Source organism: Thermobia domestica, chromosome 6 (genome assembly GCF_964235325.1).
Source record: "Thermobia domestica chromosome 6, izTheDome1.hap1.1, whole genome shotgun sequence".
Taxonomy (NCBI): Eukaryota; Metazoa; Arthropoda; class Insecta; order Zygentoma; family Lepismatidae; genus Thermobia; species Thermobia domestica.
This window is the reverse complement of record NC_137459.1, coordinates 128,825,179-128,846,963: the sequence shown is the minus strand read 5'-3', so window position 1 is coordinate 128,846,963 and position 21,785 is coordinate 128,825,179. Positions and strand designations below refer to the sequence as shown.

At 35.7% G+C, this 21,785-nt stretch overlaps 1 protein-coding gene across 2 annotated transcripts in view; it reads left to right on the top strand.

Moving 5' to 3' along the window:
* The window catches only part of LOC145688199 (protein tyrosine phosphatase domain-containing protein 1-like), a 261,122-nt gene that overhangs the window by 44,870 nt on the left and 194,467 nt on the right, over positions 1 to 21,785 (top strand). For both annotated transcript variants that reach the window (XM_081762081.1, XM_081762079.1), the window contains exon 2: positions 11,672 to 11,724. In XM_081762081.1, coding sequence (XP_081618207.1) covers positions 11,714 to 11,724 — 11 coding nt within the window. In that variant the 5' untranslated portion in view covers positions 11,672 to 11,713. The remainder of the gene's footprint in view (positions 1 to 11,671; positions 11,725 to 21,785) is intronic.

The following is a 21,785-nucleotide window of genomic DNA, read 5'->3' as shown; positions in this document are numbered from 1 at the left end:
GTTAGAAATGGTTCCAGACGTGGATCCGAAAGCCGCAAAGACCCGGAAAGGAGGCACAAAGTTCACCTTCAAAACACTGCGAAGAGGACCACGCACTTGTCCCCTGCCCGCTGAGACCCGCTTGTACCCCAGAAAAAAAGATTGGTCCACCAGTGGGTGTTTAGCCAAATGAGTTTACCAGTTACCCAATTTGTTAGGCAAATGAGACAAGCGGCCGCTGCCTGGGCGCCTGCCTGTCGCTTCCACCATTTCATCTAGCACCCTGTTCACAGCCTGCCAGCAGCTCGGGTTTAGCGTAGGGATGGCCACAAAGTACCGGTTCCGGCGGAACCGGTTTCGCGAGGAACTGGTTCTTAGAGATCCGGTTTTCAGAACCGGTTCCGGAACTGGTTCCAGACCTGGATCCGAAAACCCGGTTCTCCGGAGCCGGATCTTCTTGAACAGGATCCGTTCAGAGCCGAAAACTGGCTCCACCAGAAACCGGTTCTGGCCATCTCTAGTATAAATGCTCTCCGTGTACCCTAGGTTGACAACAAGATTTAGTTTCGCAAAATACAGAAGTTGTTACATTTATATTGAGAGGAATTCGGATGTGCCACTTACCTAGAAAATGCCGTGTTTCCACCACCGGTTGTGTTCGAACTGCAGGCCACTTTTACTGACTATTGTTTGGCATCGGAGTTTCCATTGCAGGGGACTGGATTGTAGTAAGACCATGGGCATTGCATTCCACTCCTCTTTACTGACATCTGGACCCTTGACAGGAATGTCAGGGAAAAGAATTTCCGAAATTCCAGTTTCCTTTTCCATGCGGCGACAGAATTCCAGCAATTTCTCCGTGTGGCTGGATGTCTTGTCTTGATGCAGTTCAACCTGGTTCACGTTTTATTCGTACAGTGCTGGGATTTTATGGTGGTATATTTCAGTCAGGACAGAAGTGTAGTAGTATGCAGCATTGATTTTGACGTTTCACTCCAACTTTCGGAGATGTAGCTTACCTCTGTACGAGAAATCGATAATCATGAACCCTTTTTGAAAAAAAAAAAAAAGGTTCTAGCTGTTCGCGACGTTTTGGTGTATTCAGTACTCTGTACCGCAAATGTCTCTATAATACGATTCATAGTGGCACAGCCTACACGAAAATTACACACTTGAAACATTTCTACGATGCGCGAAGTCGTGTCATGAACTTAGCGGCGGAAAGGGCCACAATGAAACCTCCCAGAATCTGTTTACTTTCAGTGGCATCAAACTACGCTCGATCACACTTTTCTACTCCGTAACTAACGAGATACAGTTGCTTACCTTGTGTCAATCTCAATACGATGGGTTGCGCATATGGTGTACAGTTGCACATTGACTTCGACTCAATATAAACGAATCCACCTCTGCATGAGCCTTGGAGAGGAAAACATGAGTAAGCTTTGACGTAAGTCCAGTGAAATGGATCTAGGATGTATTCTCAGAGCCCTGTATAAAATTATTTTAATTTGAATTAAAGATACTAGTATTAAAGGAAGGTGAGGAGCTACGTATTTTTAACAAATTTGCGCTTCTAAAGTTAAGTGTTTCTAGTATGTTGTAATGTTGTATTAGGAACATAGGCCTAGTAATGTTGTTTGTAAGACCTTACTATATAATGACATAAATTTCGATGTCTAAACAAAATTGAGTGATTTTAGTATTCAATATAGATCATTCGTTCATCTGTATTAGACGTATGAATATCATTCAATTATGTTGAACTATTCTAAATTGCAGATATAATGCTTCCAACAGTGTATTACCAAATGAACTTAAATTATACTAGTAAACACTTTGACTGAATTTGATGTAAATATCGCGAAGTTCAAGTGCCTAACAATGTATGTTTACATTGCACACTTTAAAAGTCTAAAGAAATTCTTTTATTGCCACTGTCATTGTTTTATGACTTTAGTCCATTATGTTTAACATTTCCCTACCTTTTAAATACAATATTCCAAATATGCAAAGAATGTCTAGCGCTTTTTTTTATGTTCATGCATATATGACTATCATGACAGTTTCGGCCTCTCGGTTTTTCTTTTTGGACTCTTTCCCTATCTGATTGCAGTGATAACAAATTGAGAAGAATAAATGTATGATTAATTGTTATTTCAACTGTATCGTAACAATAAAAATAGATAGTTGAGTCTTCTTATTCATATTTTCATATATATATACTGAATATTTTTACTTTAAAAAAATACACATGCATGCATATATATTAGGAAATTGCTTGCTAAAGTGAATAAAAATGACAGACAAAATTTCACTATGGATCATTAATAAACAAAAACTCAGTAATACACTTTGCGTTAAAGAAAAGTGACAAATATGACTTTGACTAAGGGACACTCGACATAAATAAGGCCAGGAATCAAAGTCTTAATAATTAGTTTACATGTCAAAAGGAAGTCATTAGGTCCTAAACTTTAAGTAATAGCCTTTAGTAAATGAATATATCTATATCTACATTCACAACCGTCCTTTGTGTGTAAATATATATGTGTATTTGTACATTAGTGTAACGATGTTTGTTCCTCAAATTCTCGTAGACCACTGAACTGATTGTGATGATAGATGACACCTGACTTGACTCTTGAATAGCTTAGGCTCTTATTATGTTATTTTGATTAAAATGCTTATCCTAAGAGGGAGCAGGGGGTTAAAATATATGCAAAAAAATCACTTTCTCACGATACTGTCAACTTAGAAAGATGAAAATAAGTATAAATTCTTCATTTAAAATAAGCGGACTTGTATCCTCGTGTTTTTGAAACTTCTCGTTTTAAGGTGAGCAAAAGGGGCATAATTTATCATCTATAAACGTAAAAATGAATGAAATTATGTTTATCCGCAAATTTCTTCTAGACTGTTAAAATGCTTTTGATGATTTTATGAGTATGAAAGGATCATAGTATAACGTATGTTTTTATCATGTTAGTTTGATTGAGGTGCATATCCTAAGGAGTGAGTGGGAGTGGGAAAACCATGTAACGTGTGAAAACCATGTAACGTGTGAAAATTGAGTATCTCAATTTTGAAAGATACTCAGTCAATTGAGATACTTACTTTTTATGCAAAAAATCAGTATATCTCACTATCCTCTTTAGTTAGGAAGATCAAACTTGGTATACAAATTCTTTAAAAAAAAAAAATAAGCATACCCGCGACCAATAACTTTTGAAATTTCCCATTTTAAGAGTGCAAGGAAGTTATTTTTATATAAAAATTGTGTGGGGTCTTTGTCCCTTAACTATCCAAGACCGTTGGATCGATTTATATTATTTTTGGTACATGACTGAATCGACTTATTCCCATTCTGCCTAAAGGGCCTCTGGAACTTTGTAGAAAATATTTTAAATGATCTTATCTTTGGCAGAACGGGAACCCGTTCTGCCTAATCTTTGGAGACAGGGAATTTTATGCAGGGAGGGATTTTTTAAGAGAAATTCAGCACTGAAATGCTTGACTTCTAGTGTGTTTTAAATACAGATTGGAACTCGAGTATATAATAACTAGGGCGGGAACTAAATCCAAGGAAAATTCTCACGAGACGGACAAAATCCAAGGGAGTATGTATTGAGTGTACCAGTGCACACCCTATAAGATCTGTTTTTCCCCCCAATTGTCATACTACGTATATTCTAAAATGTTATCTGTATTTTTTTCAGTTTACTGAAATAACTTTTTAAAAAAATACTGAAAATCCAATAAAACGCAAAAATGTTATAATAAAAGGACAGATTGGCTAAAACAGTCATTCTTTTATTGAGCTGCGCCTATAATTCTGTCCGTTTTGTCAGAATTTTTCTTGAGTTTTCTCACCTTGGATTCTGTTCTGCATTCATAGCAATCTGTTTAGTAATTCTGATAGTTTCTATGAGAATAATAATTATACTATTTCTTCAAGTTTCGTCATAAATTTTAAATGTTATTCTATTTGTTTTTCTCTGAAAAATGACTAGGATACAGTTCTGTTATTAACAGTGTTATTCGCATCTACTTTGGTAAAAGTGAATGCGAATTTAAAAAACAAATAACTGCAAGGAATTGGAAAGTTGATTGACTCAGTTGTAAGTAAGCAGTTTGACATTGTAACTGAAATGAACACAAACCAAACGAAATCTACGTTAGCAGTGATCAGTATTTAATTTTGTACCCATTTAGTCGTTTTAGTCCTTTAGTATTAGTTACGTTTTTCTATTAGTTTCAGAGGCATTATTGTATTTCTTAATGTGTTCTACAATTGTGAGAATATCATAAGCTTCTGGATAGGGAATGGTAGATAGTGTCTTTACTGGGGTAGGTGAGCGTAATCATTATTCTCATTCCATAACCATTCATTTAGAGATCAACATGTCAATACGAAATTTTAACCTGCTCATACCAGAGATCCGAAATTAACCCCATACTAGTGAGCAATGATTATAAAACTGAATATTTATAAATTTAATATGTTACTAACAATCAACCATTGACACCATGTTCACCGAAACCTTCAATCGCTGTTGAATGCCTATTTTCAAGCTTTGATTTGTTTTGTGTAATGGATATTGCTCTTTTTCCCAGAGATATATGGAGCTATTATGACAATGTTGGGGAAAGAACAACTAATTTTGTCGAGGGTTGGCACTCTAAATTAAACAGAAAACTGACAAAAAAATACCCAAATATTTTTATATTTGTGCAGCTTTTACAAGAACAAAGTGAAAAAAAAAACTTCTATGTTAATTTTGGAAGTACGAAAGAAGCCGAAGTAACTAGAGCTTAAGTATCGGCGAGTTGAACAGAAAATCAAATCATTGAGAAGCTTGGAATTACATGTAATAGACTTCGTGGCTTGCGTAGATGCAGTTGCAAATTGTTTACATTTAGAACAGTGATGATAGTAACTTGTTTTAAATTGTATTGGCTATATTAAGGATATGTGGTATTTACTATTGCTAGTACTTGCATTGACAATATAAGTACATATGACATATTGCATCTAGTATAGAATTATGTATAGAAGACAAATCACCTGATCAGATGACGCGGAAAAAGGAGTTGTGACTGAGAAGACAAAGGCTCTTTTTTTAAAGGGTCATCTTATGTATCCTCTTGCATTATTTGTTTAATATATGGCCAAACATGTCTTGAGGATGTGAACTGTGTCAATTTTACGTACTGCGAGCCTTAGCATGTTGGAGATAAACTACTGGGAAATTTCGTTCTGAAATGATTTGATATATGACCGAAGTAAGTTAATTTTATGTTCGCTTCAGTTAGAATGTCAAACGATTTTCTTGCAACTGAGTCAATTTTCCATTTCCCTGTAGATATTAAAAAAAAAGTTAAATTCATCTTTACCAAAGTAGATGTGAACAACATTGCCAATAACAGAACTGTATACTAATTATGTTTCCGAGAAGAACAAGTAGAATGATATCTAAAATTTCTGATGAAAGTTAAAGAAATAGTTATTCCTCTTACAGAATCTGTTGGAATTAATAAAGAAAAAAATCTTTAGAAAAAATCATCCCTGAACAGAATTCCCCCTCTCGAAAGATTAGACAGAACGGGAATTCCATTCTGCCTAAAGATATGATAATTTAAAATATTTTCTACAATGTGCTGGATGGTTTTATGCAGAACGGGAATTAAGCAGAACGAGAAGACATCGACTGAATCATAACCTATCTTGTGTTTTTATCACGTCATTTTGATTATGGTGCATATTCTAAGGGGAGAGGGGTTAGTTCAAAATCTCTGCGAAAAATTCACGATACTCACAAATTGAAAGATGCAATTTGCTATATAAATACTTCATTAAAACAATAGGACCCATAATAATGCATATCTCAATATTCTCGTTTTGAGGGAGGCAGTTTATATAAGGTAGGTGCAGTGTGCAGTTTAATACGTGTTGTTAAGGGTTTTGTATTTTTTATGGCCTTAATTTTCATGAAACACAAAGAACAACACATGTGTGTTGCAGAGTAGTCTATTCCGCATGTAGAAAAAAAATGTGGCAATGATGCGACTCACTTCTACTTTGTACCCATGGTAAAGGAAAAAAGTGTTTCAAAGTGGCGTATTTACCAACACGTGCAGGTAATTACGTCAAGTCTAGGATACTACTAGAAACTTGTAATAAATCTTGCAACTGCTTACATAGTCTGTATTACACGAACTCAAATATTAGTACACAGTATGGCTGAAACAAAAAATAGAATAATCAAAGTGCAAGATGAAGATAAAATGTAAAAACGATAATCTTCAAAGTTGTAATGAGGTTCCAAAATGAAAAGTTTTAGTCCATAAGAAGATAAACAAACAGTGTTACTGTACTGTAACTTAAAAAAGCTACATCGATATTACATGGAGCATGTGGAACAAATGAAAACATCCACAAACAATTTCTTTAATTCATCCCATTGTATAGCTGCTACATATACGTCATGATCAAGAGTTATAATATTGTATTAAACTTGATTTCTAAAAAAGAATCAAATTCTAATAGCCTACATGATTCAATCTCAAAACGTTATACTATTAAGTGTTAAATTCAAACCTGGTAGTGCGGTAAAACATAACGGATAAAATGTAAAATGTAAATGTAGCCTTTTTCTTTTTGAATTTATTTTAGGATATTAGCCTCAAAATATTTTCACATGTCACTGGAAGAGGTATAAAGATTGTTATGAATATAAAATTAAAAAAAAAATAGTTTCGTTGGTCTCCATAGAACCTCTACTTGATCTAAAGCTTTCTTTGCATTTAATATCAATTACCATAAAAGTAGCCAAGAAAATTCTGTCGCTTTTTGTGGAGGTATGTGTTCCATTGGCCCTCACACTGTGAGTTGAATGCCAACGGAGATAAGGCGAAGATCAGTTGTTGGTGTGGGTACATCCAACATACTACATGGTTGCGGCAGTTCAGTTATGCCGTGAACTTCCGTAAAGACAGAGCGAACATGAGACCTCCACAGAGCGTCATAAGGGCGTGTATGCTGTACGAGTTCAAACTGGGCTCAAACGTCGCTTCAGCGGAGCGGAAGATATGCCAGGCCTTTGGTGAGGGTGTCATGAGTTCGCGGATAGCGGTGGTTTAACGAGTTTAAGGACGGTGACGAAACGCTCGAAGACGCACCACGTGTCGGAAGACCAGCACATGTACAAAATGAAGATCTTTAGGCAGCAATTGAGGCGAAGAGTGACCAGACATGTGAGGAACTGGGACTACAATTCAGTGTGAGTGGAGGAACTATTCGGCAACACATGAGTACACTTGGGAAGCACTACAAATTGTTTCGATGGGGCCCACATGATTTGACTCCGGGCCAGAAGGCAACCTGTGTTTTTTTGCTGTCTCGTCTGAGGAAGGAGCCATTTCTGGACAGGGTGTTGACATGTGATGAGAAGTGGGTTCCGTACAAAGCTCCACGGCGTCGTCATCATTGGTTAGCATCCCATGAACTGGTTCCAAAACAGCCGAAACCAGCACTGCACCAGAAGAAGGTCCTCCTGTGTGTTTGGTGGACTGCTCGCGGCATCGTGCATCAGAAACTGCTACCAGCTGGTCAGACCATCAATGCAAGTGTGTGCTTTCAGCAGTTGAGCCGTATTCAAGAAAAACCCAAAACGGTGGAGCCAGCACTTGTGAATCGCGAAGGGGTCCTACTATTACAGAACAACGCTAAGCCCACGTGGCTAGGATGACCCAGGATACCATTCTTCGCCTTGGATGAGAAACATCATTGTATCCGTCATACTCCCCGAACATTGCACCGTCCGATTATTACCTGTTCCATTCCTTGGACAATCACCTTAGAGGATGCCAGTTCAAATCCCTATTAGAGATGCAAAATTGCACTTGATACCTGCTTCGCTTCGGGTCCCACTAAGTTCTACCGCGATTGAATCCATGGCCTTCCAGAACGTTGGCAGAAGGTCATCAATGTTGATGGGGACTATTTTTGACCTTTCTGGTACGTCTTAGGTGACATATCGATACTCGAAGGTTGTTGGTGAAGAAGCGACAGAACTTTCTTGGTTACGTTTATATGTAGGGTTTGTCCCTCCTGGTATTCGTTTATTTGTTAGAAAATGTCCGTTTCTTTCCATCTCGATTATATTGGTCTATAGAAATGAGAGGCTCAGGCGGCCATAATGGTAAACTCCACTACCGGTGAACTTGAGTTATTAGGCGAAATGGGTTGGGATTGATAATAGAACGGTATGTTATTTTTGGAAATATACCTTCAGATGAGAAGGAAAGTTTGTTTGGCATGTGTCATTGCATGGGAATGTTGAACCTTTTCTTCTTACAAGGAAGGGTCACGCAGTGGCTCCGCTGAGATCCGAACGAGACAATTGTGTTTGCATTTGATATGTTATAACTAGACGATTCCCAAAGTTATACGTGCCACCGGGCGGAATGTCGTGAGTTACAACATATTTTGTAATATAAAAGTTACAAAGCTGGCAGAATAGTTTGAACCAAGTCATTTGTTCGGAAACGGTTGGGTAAATGGAAAACTCGGACAATACGTATCCCATCATTTTCAAGATCACACTTTTTCGGATTAAAAAAACTTTGCCCCTGGGTCCTCGCAGGGTCCCAGACGGGATCCAACTCAATTTTTTTTAATGGCGAGGGGGGTTAAGTAGCACATCGTTTGAAAGCTGTTGTAAAATGAAAGAAAATGCAGCAAGTCTCGACTCTCTACGACAACCCTATGCAAAATGGCGGAGGGTCCAATGTAAACAAAAACTTAATTGAAAAGTCCATGGTCACCCCTATAAATCGGAAACGGTGAGACAGATTTGAAAATAGGAAAGGGAGTGTGGCATTATTTTCAAAGTACAATAATTTAAGTTAAAGCGTTTGTCCCAGGGTGCCCACAGGGTTCCAGGTGGGGTCCAACTAAAAAGTTTCAAATGGCAAGAGAAGTTAAGAAACTCATCGTTTGCAAGATCTTATTAAATGAAAGTAGATGGAGCAAGTCTTGACTTTCTACGACAACCCTGTCCAAAATTGCGGCGGGTCAAAATGTAAACAAAAGCTTAATTGTAAAATCTATGGCTACCTTGAATTCAAGATGGTCACTTAAATCCTATGTCATTCATAACAGTACAAAACTAAATCCCTATTTTTCTCTATTATGTATTTAGAAATAATGGGAAGACAAGAACAATTGAATTTCGATTCACTTCAACTATTATTTCATTCGGTAACAACACATATATGTTTTGTTCTTAATGTACGTTCGTCACGGTTCGCTCGACATTATTTACTTGAATATAACGAATATGTGATGAACACACAACTCTGACTTCCTACTCATACTGCTAAACAATAGTTGAATACCTTCTGGTATTTTTCTAATTTTGTCATACGTAGTTCATGCATAAAGATTTTCCTGCACCAGTAGGTTGGGGGCTCTATTGTAACGTATTCGTGATGGTTACATTTGTATGTCATTCGTTGGTTTGATCGCAATACTTCAAGCAATACCAAATATATATATATATATGTATATATATATATATATATGTATATATATATATATATATATATATATATATATATATATATATATATATATATATATATATATATATATATATATATATATATATATAACATTTACAAGATTGGGGAGTCGTACCAAACATGTGTAAGTCACTTCAGTACATCGAGCTGCGTCAAACTTTGTTGGTTTGGTCACGGTATTCCAAGAAATAACATATTTATTTACAAACTCATTTTTCACGCTGGCAGCCATATTGGGTTACAGATTATACTCTGATATTTTGTGCATATCTACTATTAACCATAAGCGTTCGTTTCTCCAACACAGTTTGGTATGCTTATCCTTGCGATATAGGTTTTAAGCGGCCATCTTGGATTCAAGGTGGCCATAGATTTTCAATTAAGCTTTTGCTTATATTTTGACCCACCGAAATTTTGGACAGGGTTGTTGTAGAAAATCGAGACTTGCTCCATCTTCTTTCACTTAACAAGAGCTTTCAAACGATGTTCTACCTCTCTTGCCATTTGATACATTTTAGTTGGACCCCACCTGGGACCCTGTGGGGACCCTGGGGCAAGACGTTTTCACTTAAATAGTTGTACTTTTAAAATAATGTAACACTCTCTTTCCTGTTTTCACATTTGTTTCATTGTTTCCGATTTATAGGGGTGACCATAAACTTTTCAATTAAGTTTTTGTTTACACTTTTAACCGTCGCCATTTTGCACAGAGTTGTTGTAGAGAGTCGAGACTTGCTGCATTTTCTTTCATTTTACAACAGCTTTCAAATGATGTGCCACTTATCCCCCCTCGCCATTTGGAAATTTTGAGTTGGACCCCGTCTGGGACCATGCGGGGGACCCTGGGACAAAGTTTTTTACCCCAAAAAGTTTGTCGTTGAAAATGATGGGATACGTGTTGGCCGAGTTTTCCACTTACTCAACCGTTTCCGAACAAATAACTCGGTTCAAACTATTCTGCCAGGTATAATTTTTTTGTAGTTCTTACATTACAAAATATGTTGTAACTCACGATATTCCGCCCGGTGGCACGTATAACTTTGGGATTCATCTAGTTATAACATATCAAATGCAAACACAATTGTCTCGTTCGGATCTCAGCGGAGCCACTGCGTGACCCTTCCTTGTTAGAAAAAAATTATGATATACCATTATGTTTCTCCGAGCCGTTCAAATTATCTCCAGTTAAGCGCAATTCAAAAATTTGAAAGTTCCTTCAGGAGTATCTTTGCAAATTTTTCTATGAACATAAAATAAACTAATTCTAGTTTAGATGTAACGCTGCTGACTATGAAAATATATTTGAAGATTATTTGAGAGTAAATTTGCACTAGACAACATCGTCTTTATGGATTTTGTAATTTCTAATAATTCCATTCTGGCTCTCATAATTCCATCAACTATTTTTGCTAATGATTTACTTGAATTTATCATCCGTCTCGTTAAGCTTATTACAACATCGAAGGAAGTACTTTCTTCTTCTCAAGTCATCAATCTCTCGATCGATTAAAGTACCCTGAACTTATCCTAGTCTTTCGTCGATTTAATTAGACATTTTATTCTTAGGAATGCATACGCAATGAAAGTTAATATTTTCTACTCATTGTTGAAAGTTCATGAAACTTTCGTTACGACTAAGTGATGTCCTAGTAATACTTTAAACTTTTGTACGAATTAAACATAATCTCATGAAAAAAATCACGAGAATTTTGTTATTTGTTCGTTGAAACTTAGTGTATATTTCCAGCACTGCATGAGACGTGAACCTACAGATTAAAGTGGAATCAGAACCATAATGATGCGTTCAAACTTTCTAATTCTCTCCCACCAGACGAAGACTCTTTTTACCGGACGGTACATTTTAGATATTTCTGAAGGTTCCATTTAAGAGAAAATTTTTTGAAGGTGTCGTTTAAGAAGAATATAAAACTGAAATACTTTATTTGGAGCCGAAACATTTATATTTATGCAAATTAAACTTGATTAAATTCTTTAGTTTGTCCTAATTTAGTTTGTTTTTAAATTTTCTACAACTTAAAACTATTGTATATAGCGTAAACGTATTAATAGTTATATTCATTTTTCTATTTTTGCTACTTTTCAGATTGATTCTGTTCCCACTACAAACCAGCTTAAGGAAGTTGTGATGATCTTACAGTAAGTTGAAAAAAAAAATAGATTTACCTTCTCTTTACTAAGTATGTGTTTCTTGTTACAGATTTAATGTATGCGAATGCATTTATGGTTGAATACAAATTTGTGTTGGAAGTACGTTTTGTATTTGAATGCCTTGATAATAAGAAACAACGAACTTCAAGAACGAATTTTTAATAATAACTGTAATTTCTGCACAGATGTTGTCATTATTGATATACATTTACGGATGTAAATTTGTATAATTGTAAATTTACATATGGTAATTTATAGATATAAACTCACTTCTTAGGAGTAAAGTTGGAGCATAACATGTAAAGAAGGAAAGCAAAAGTTGAACCACCAACGTGCTCTAGTGTTCAGTGTTGATTAGTTGTTCCGATCGACACTTCCGTTGGTTTCTTTTATCCGAAAAACTCTTCGTACGAATTGTACACTTAGGACATATCCAAACTGGTTTAATACATTTTCCTAATCAGAGTCCCACGTGGGCCAGGAAAATGTCCTAATTCTCCTTAAGCGTCATGTTCAAGCATTTTGGCACAGAGGCACCATTTAGGGGCACGGTTGACTGAATTGATTTAGAGCACTATATATATATATATATATATATATATATATATATATATATACAGATGGTGATCAGAAAAATGGAAACACCTGAACGAAATTTCAACTTACCAGATTAATATGGTGTCGGGCCACCTTTCGCCTTCAGAACAGCCTTGATGCGACGTAGGATGGAGGCATAGAAGTCGTGAATGGTAGCAAGTGAAATTTTACACCATTCCTCGTGCAGGGCATCGGCCAGTTCTGTGAGAGAGGATGGAGGTGGAAATCGTCGCCGGAGTCGTGTTTCCAAGACGGACCACAGATGTTCAATTATGTTGAGATCTGGGGATTGGGCGGGCCAGGGGAGATTTTGAACTTCATTCCGATGTTCCTCAAACCACGCTGCAACAACGCCAGCTGTGTGAATGGGTGCATTATCATCCTGGAAGATGGCGTCATTGTCCGGGAACAACATCCGGACCATAGGATGCAAGTGGTCTCCTAAAATTGCGACATAATCGTTGGCAGTGATTCGTCCGCTAAGTGTGACCACAGGACACATTGAAAACCATGATATGGCGGCCCACAGCATCACCGACCCGCCGCCATGTTTCACAGTTGGGCGGAGACACTGCAGATCATAAGCTTCTTTGGGCGTTCTCCACACATAAACACGGTCCGTGGTTGAGAATAGGGCGAAGGATGACTCATCCGACCATATCACACGTTTCCAGTCCTCAACGGTCCAAGTTGCATGGTTGCGGCACCATTTGCGGCGTGCGAAAGCGTTGTGGTCCCTGATGAGCGGTTTGGCCCGTGCAACACGACCCCGTAAGTTCATGTCATGTAATTCGCGGTGGACTGTGGTTGTCGAAACAGGGTGGGGGAAGTGCTGATTGAGTTCCTCCGTCACTTGCTCCGCAGTGGCACGACGGTTCTGCGTGATAATGCGCTTTAATACCCAGCGTGACCTGTCATTCATGATTTTCTTCCGCCCACTGTTCCGCTTCCCCGATGTGGTTTTCCCGTGTGTTGTGTAGGCCGTCATCACATTCGACACTGTCCCACGCGACACACCTAACACAGTAGCCACTGCCGTCACACTCACTCCACATAACCGCGCACCAACAATTTGCCCTCTTTGAAAATCTGAGAGGTCTCCCATTTTACACTACCTCCGTCTGCTGCAGCCACTGGACACTGCTGTTCCACTGAGCCTGACGTAGTATGGAGACCGACATAACACACCACCTCCGGCGCTGCGGGCGCCACGACACCAGTGCCAACCCATACATCTGACATGTTGCCAACTACAGGTGTTTCCATTTTTCTGATCACCATCTGTGTATATATATATATTAATATTATAGGAATGAAAAACGTAAAACTTCTTATATGGCGAAGAGACTTGCCTCTCCCTTTCCAAGCAAAACCTAAAATGACGCTAATCTTTGGGTAGACCACGAAGAACTTTATTTAGAAAGAACAGATTTTGTGACGCAGAATTCGACTGGAAATAAACCCAACAACGAAACAAACATTTTCCTGTTGTCTTCAATTGATTGATTAGCAATTATTGGAATGGTCTACAATGCTGTGTAAATGCACACATATGCTTTCACAGAATAGATTTGCAAGTACACCATGAAATACTTTTGAGTTATTAATATCCGTAATCTTCATTATTTAATTTCGGACTAAGAAAATTACAGAGGAAGATGAATCTTCCTGCAAATAAAGAAATAAAGAACGTTATAGCTGATGCAACAGTAATAAGGAATTTATATAGTAAAACTTTGGGTGTTAAACTGAACCTGTTTAAATATGTCTTCAAAATTATCCTGATGGATGTAAAGAGAAAACTAAAATTAATCCCATTCGATAGTTGTACGAAATAACATTCTCTGCCAAAGAAATATAACTGCCCAATGTCTAGTGCAATTGATCTAATGTTTTATTAATATCAATAGTCAAAAGATTAAGGTTATGGTTGTAGCTATCATGATATACTCAGCGGATGAAGTAGGACGTCTGAATTAAAACGTGACATTATTAATGATAAAATTTGCTGACTTATTCAAACAGATCTTCAAGTAAAAAAATAACCTCTTTCTAGCATTGTCATTAGGTAGCACTGCGTGATTTGTTCATTCAATGAAATACAATATAAACTTTATACCACAATTACTTCTTTTACATAAAGGAAGCAATAATAAACTAAAATAAATTGAAGATAAATATATTTGACTGAATTGAAGTGTGGGAGTGCAAACTAAAAATATGCACATGGCGTGTCTCTACCACAATCCAATATCACACAACCAGAGCTTGAATCCTTGATCGTTTTATCTATTTAAGTACTCCCGTATCTTGTAGTTGACCAATAACTGCAAGCGCCATATTATACTTGGTGCACTCAAAGAAGTACAATACTAATTCCAACCATTATGGAAAAAATAATACTTTCTGAACTTGCGCTCTCTACACAGCGCATCATTCACATATCGCCCCCGGAAAGCAGAAAGGTGCTAAGCGTCATTCTCCTTGATTTCCAACTAAGTGCATATTTTGACTTCTTATTTCATGTTTAATGTTGACAGAAAGGAGACAAGTGGCAGGAGACTATGAAAGGTTTGCAGTGAAAACTGAACTCTATAGAAGAATGAAAGCCTCGGAATTACTTTGTATTTCATTCGTTTTTATGCTCTCCTGAGAAATTTTCATTTTAGAGCTTAGCACCTTTCTGCTTTTCAGGGGCGATACGAGCATGAAACTCTTTGTCATTCCTCACAACATCTGTACATGTTCCTTTACAGACACAAGTGAAAGACGTCTTGATAAAAGTCGGCAAGAAGTATCATAAAAGGGAGATTTTTTCGATTATTTTTTTCAATATCTCGCACCGTTTGCAAGATTGAGCCTATTTCCGGTTGGTGTTCCTCATTCATGTATGATCGGTGTTTTCTCTCTTCTTGCATGCAGTATGTAATAACCAAATACATTACATACCGTCAAATGGGGTGAATAGAAACATGGGGGTGAATAGAAACAAAACTCCCAGATTAGTTTTGGATTTATCTGGACGATAAATTAATCAAGAAAACTGAAATTTCTTAACATAGTCTTATACGGCTAAAGTGTCCAGGGCAGAGACAAAATGTTTTACTGAGTTGGGAACACTGAGGTAGACGGCAGTAGCATTAATGTGTTACTGAAATCTTACACGGTATTTTAGCGCTCCTTAAACTTTCTTGGTAAGTATGACATTTTCATATTTGTTGCATTTGAACATATGCCTATTTTGTAGTTTGTTGTTTCATTTACTGACGTTCATAGTAAAAGTTTTCCTTTTGAAAATTATTTTTAATCAAAATTTAACTTTACTGGGTTATTGTTATGATTTTTAATTAGTGGGGTGAATAGAAACACTTCTTGGGAAATTCTTGAAATTCCTCAAGAAGTGGAAAATTCTTGAGGAGCAGAAAAAAGGACCTGATAGGAATGTATCAACCATCTCTAAGAACAAATTTCCAAGTCTTCTAAAAAAAAAAAAAAAAAAAAAAAAAGTGTGAAACTGAAGGAGGAAAATATCAGGGCTGGATTTGAAAAGTGTGGAATTTTTCCCCTTTGTCGAGACCAAATACTGAGGATGTTGCCAAAAAAAGACAATGAACGAGAAGAAACAGAACAGCAAAAGTCATCTCAGACTGTAAACCGTTCCCTTATGGATCTTCTCAGGAGCATGAGAGAAGATGAAAAAATTAAATAAGGGAAGAAGAGAGTACGAATAGATGTTTCTGGTAAGAGTTTTGGTTTGTTTTCTGAAAATGATACATTTTCATCAAATCACAACGAAACTCAACCTACCTTTGTATTGTCGGAAGAGGAGAAAGACAACACTCCAGAAGACAACATTCCAGACGATCACGAACTAGATGATGGTTTTCTAAAGCTGGTGATTTTGCGTGGTAAAATGAGAAGCTAAAACTCCATGAGACTATTCAGCACCCAAGTGCAAAAATGGGAACATGATGCATATGTGGGAGTGTTTTATAAGAGAGCACATAAACAATGAAATTTTCAGAACGAAACTGTTGGGTTTTATTAGGAGTTCGTCAGCACGCTTTAAGTATATGATAATTTTCGGGCCCCTTCGTGGCTAAGCGGTTAGCGTACGCGCCTTTGGCGTGGGAGACCCGGGTTCGATTCCCGGCGGGAGCTCATGTAGTTATGATTCTACGTTAATCAGTAGGTCCACGTCTCATATAGCCTCACTGCTGAACGGGACGTAAACCTCAAAATCAACTCAACTCATGATGAGTTTCCCTGATGATTTCAGTGGTTTAAATCTTATTCAAATATCATCAAAACTATATGGTCGTTTATACCTATATTGTGCATTGTATTGTTTTATAAGTTTGTAACTTATGTAATACTGGTCTTGTTGAACTAATATCTTGCAGGTATCAAATAAATCGTTCGTTTCAACAAATACGCTGTTTCTTTTTTACCTTTCCAATAGTATAAAAGAAACAACAATGAAAATAAAGTAATTGTTTCTATTCACCCCATGGGTAGGGGTGAATAGAAACATTAAGAAAAATCAAGGTGAAGAAAAGTGGAGTTGATAAATTAATATGACGTTTACTGAAATTCATTAGCATATTAAGACCTTTCTTTTGGAATAATCTGATACGCGAAATCTTTAACATTACCAGACTTATATTCTCATATAGCCAAAAATGTGTTTCTATTCACCCCATTTGACGGTATACAATTAATTTTAATGTCAGTGATATATGGTGCTCATTGGGCAAAACACTCCAAACAATAAAGATTCATCTTAGCCTGGAAAAGTGGTTATACTTCGTTTTTCATTAACACTTGGCCATGAAACAAACGCCTGAGAGATATACAAGAACTGTATACAACTATGTTGTGTTGGAATGTATAACTCGAAAGATATTATGCTTTTTCTTTTTTAAAATTTCAATACTTGGAGTGTACACCTGAAAACGTAATAAAAAATGGCTACTTTTTTTTTAAATATTCAATTAGAACTAGACAATCTACACAAACTTTGGAATCGAGCAGCGAAAACGGAACGTTTCTACCACTTGTGCTTTTCGAGATCTTATTGTCGAAATGATTGGAGAAAAACATATAAACCTAGCATTTGAATAATGTAGATAATTATTGTTTCTAAGTTATAATATTTGTTAAATATTTCAAATAAAAGTTTACATATTCCTTTCTTTGTTGTTTTGTCTTTTCTTTTAACTCTAATTAGCTCTAGGTATATTAGCTATATTAGCTAAATTTAAAAAGCAGTATATAAATGTAGTATTTAAATATACAGAATTTTAGGAGCTTCATGCCTAAGCTGATTTTTGAATAAGCACATAACAGAAAAAAGATGAAAAATCAACAACTGTTTATTAAAATTCACTCTATAATAAAATAGTGAAAATGATTTCCGAGTAATGAGATGCATTTATATTATACATATATTAACCAAATACTTACATAAGTAAATACAAAATAATATGGACATGTTATATTCACACCAAATACCTAGTACATTGAATACTTTGAGTATTCTATCGAGGATTGAAGGATATACCTTAAATCTGTCAGATTAAGCATAGCTAAGTTACATGAAAAGCTATAAAACAAATATTTTTCAGTGAAAAATTAGTTTAATCAGACGAAAATTAAATGTCTAGAACAATATATATATACATATATATATATATATATATATATATATATATATATATATATATATATATATATATATATATATATATAGTATCTAAATCATTTTGTACTACACATTTTTTCTAAGTTTAGCTACACTCGAAGTGTAAAATATTACAAAAATCTGTCTGTTTCATTTTTTACGGATTTGCAGTTACTATATCTTTAATTAAATTCTGACATATAAGTTAGTAAACTTCACATTACTTAGTTTCCTGAAACCAATGATAAAAATAACTCCTTAATAATTCTAGTTCACGAATAAATTAATTTACTTCTTCAATTTCCTCTCTAAAAAAACTTATTTCAGAGAAATAACATCTTTTGCAGATTTTCCATAAAGTGACGTTAAATCACCTTATAAAATCGCCATTATCTGACTTCAGTTTCGATGTTGTCTTTAACTACTATAAGATGGCCGATCAGACTGATTGTTGTGCGGACGATCGGTAAGTCATAATTTAGACAGAGATAACTTTAAAATTAGATTCGTGGTTTACATCGAAAATATAATAATAATAGTTAGAATATAAATGTGTGTACTACTGTAAAAGTTAAGAAGGCTATAGCAAACTACATTTAGTCCATTTTTTGTCGAGTTTTCTTGACACTTGTTCAACACATGAAAAGGATAAGATGGTCCCCTAACTAAGGCGGAGTTACCGACCACAATGAGTTACCACGCACGCAAAGTGTGGTAAATGTTCCATTTCCTAGACAACCACATCGATCCAGTTACTTGCTGGCGTCCTTGTCATCGAACAAATATCACCCTGAATCACCTGTACTTTTTCTTCCCGCTACGTTGAAACCGAATCAATTGAATTATTCAAATCACTTTTCAGTTGTTGAGACACGAACTCAACTCACACGAAGTCTTATCTTAGAAACATTTTCCTTTATGTGACCCTGGTTGAATAGTGAATCTATTAATTTGTCAATTTGTGCATCTATGAATACTGTTGTCTGGATGTACGAGGCAATGTTAAGAAATTGATGACATTCCGAATGCGCACATCACAGGATCGAACGCTCCATATGAAACTTTAAAAGTACCATTAATATTGGTACTGGTAATGAGTGCTGAGTATTTCTCAATGTTGTATAGCAATTAGTTGAAATTATAGGTTTGCAATATAACTAAGTGCATGCTTATATTTCAAAATTTACGTAGAGTTGATGTTAATCGAACATTGGTCGAACACATTTGAAACAGATTTTTTTTTATATTTATTCGAATTACTTTTATTTTAAATTATACATTCTTTAAACTCCAGTAACATGTCTTAATATTTGTCATCTATTATTTCAGTTTGCTTTATTCACAAAATACACTTCTTTTTTTCAATTAATATTCTCCAAATAAAAATGCTAATATTTATATTTTTTTTCATTGATCCCTAAAATGTCCCTTTATTCAAATCTTTCTTAGCTTATAATTTTCTCTACAGTGGAGCTAGATTTTAACTATCATGTAGCATTTACACTTTTTTAAAATTACGGTAATTGGCTCGATGAATTGAACCTAAGACACTTCTTTCATACTATAATTATTTTACTGTTTACTCAACCTAACTCCATTTAGAAATTTGTTTTGTTTGCTATGAAATGCATTGGTTAGTAACATTTCCTTCTGCTATCTGATAAATATTAACAATAAAAAGAAATCGTGACCAAATCTTCAAATAAACTGGTTTCTTACATTTCTTGAAGAAGATTCCTAATGCTTTCTTTTGAATATATAAGTTATGTTCCACGCAAATGTATATAAAAAAACGTAGCGTCTTGAGTATCGTCACGTATATACGTATATATATATATATATATATATATATATATATATATATATATATATATATATATATATATATATATATATATATATATATACAAAGGCCCGTTCAAAAAGTTTTGCACAATGGGCTATACCTTTCTTATGACTAGCACTAGAACCATAATTTGTTGGTATACGTATTTGTCTTTTATGTACAGATGCATGTTACTAAATGTATCCTCTATCTGTTATGATACATTTAGCCCACCATTCTTCCCATGCCGTAAATGCACTTTGGTAAAACCCTGGACGCTGACTATTATATCGCTGTTTCACACACGCAATAAATTCTTGGTCACTGGCAAATTGCCGACCACGAAGGCAGGCCTGTAGACAATAAAATGGAAAACACCTGTACGGGGCTATGTCCAAATTACAAAGAGGTTGAAAAACTATTTCCTATCCTATAGATACTTCTGATTCTCTGTTCGTGTGGTTGACATAATGACTTTGTTTGGTACCTTCGTGAGCACGTATTGCACCCGACAGGCTCAAAGTTTTCTGTAACCTAAAAACTGTATTAACCACTTGTCTTACATATTTTAGTCACAAAAATTTTACCTATTGTACACATTTTTTATTTGCTTTTTTGGAATATACACTTGATGCCACTAACAACGGTTGAAACAAAATATATAATTCACGGTGCTATGACGTCATAAATCCTTTAACAGAAACCTTAACATCATTATCCCGAGTTAACTCTGTAGCAAGTATACTCAGGTTTGCAGAAAAATGCAAACTTTTGTTACAGATCCTACGAGTAAACTCGGGTTAATAATATATTATACATCACAGGATTCCGAGTATACTCGGGTTAATAAGGCGAGTGGTTCATGTTAGAACACAATCCACAGATAACCCAGTTGTTTCAATAAGCTGCCGTGTGGTTAAACATCTGTCAATGTGGTCTTTGTTAACATCATTCACTGCTGTTGTTGATCCAGAAGGTTGAAATCACCACTGTGGAACCTTTGTACCCATCGCTGGATATTGCTGCGGTCCAATGTCTCATTCCCATACACAAAAAACAATTTGTGTCGAATTAATGTGGCTGAGCAATCGCCGGTCTTGAACATGAACGCAATGACCGACCGTTGGCAGATGTGGCAGTCCAATTGCTTCTTCATTTTGAAAGTATTTTGAAATAGAGGAAGAAAATTTGTTATACAATTTCAGCATATAAGGACAAATGTACACGCACAGCAAATAATATGGTTCTAGTGCTAGTCATAAAAAGCTATGGCCCATTGTGCAAAACTTTTGGTGAGTACTTCAAATTATATGCCCGTAGCCAAACTCTTTCTATAAGAATTGTTGCGTGAGTACCTTAGGATTTCGAAACATAGATTTTTGGATAGGGCACACATCAGTTCCTAAGTGAAGTCTTGACCTGACTACGGTAGGTCCCATAGTTTTGGAGCTATGAACCTTTAAAGTTCATTTTTTTTTCATGTTTTCGGTTGCCTATAACTCCGAAAGGGAGCATTTGTGCATCCAGGTTGGTCTATACTATATATATACAACTAATACAAGAGGAACCAAGTTATATAAAACACAAAAATATCATCATATTAAATTTCATTTCTTGAAGAAAGTATGATAAGTGGCTACCCACCAAAATTCAAACAATAACTTGTCCGATAATTTACCTCACTTCTAACCTTCCCAACATTCCAACACTATCAGAAAATTTTAGCAAATCGGCATATCTTTTTCTCTTTTCATTATAATATATTTTCATATATTTTGAAGTTAATATATCAGTTTCATTTATCAAGAGAGCTAATGAAGACGAGAAGAAGAGCTAATTAATATATGATTAAATTTGTTTTCTTCTTTAAGTTGACTTTCCATGTGTTTAACTTGGGTTTCTTTACCGAAAATCAAACCCAGTTCCACTTAAACTAAGGCAAAT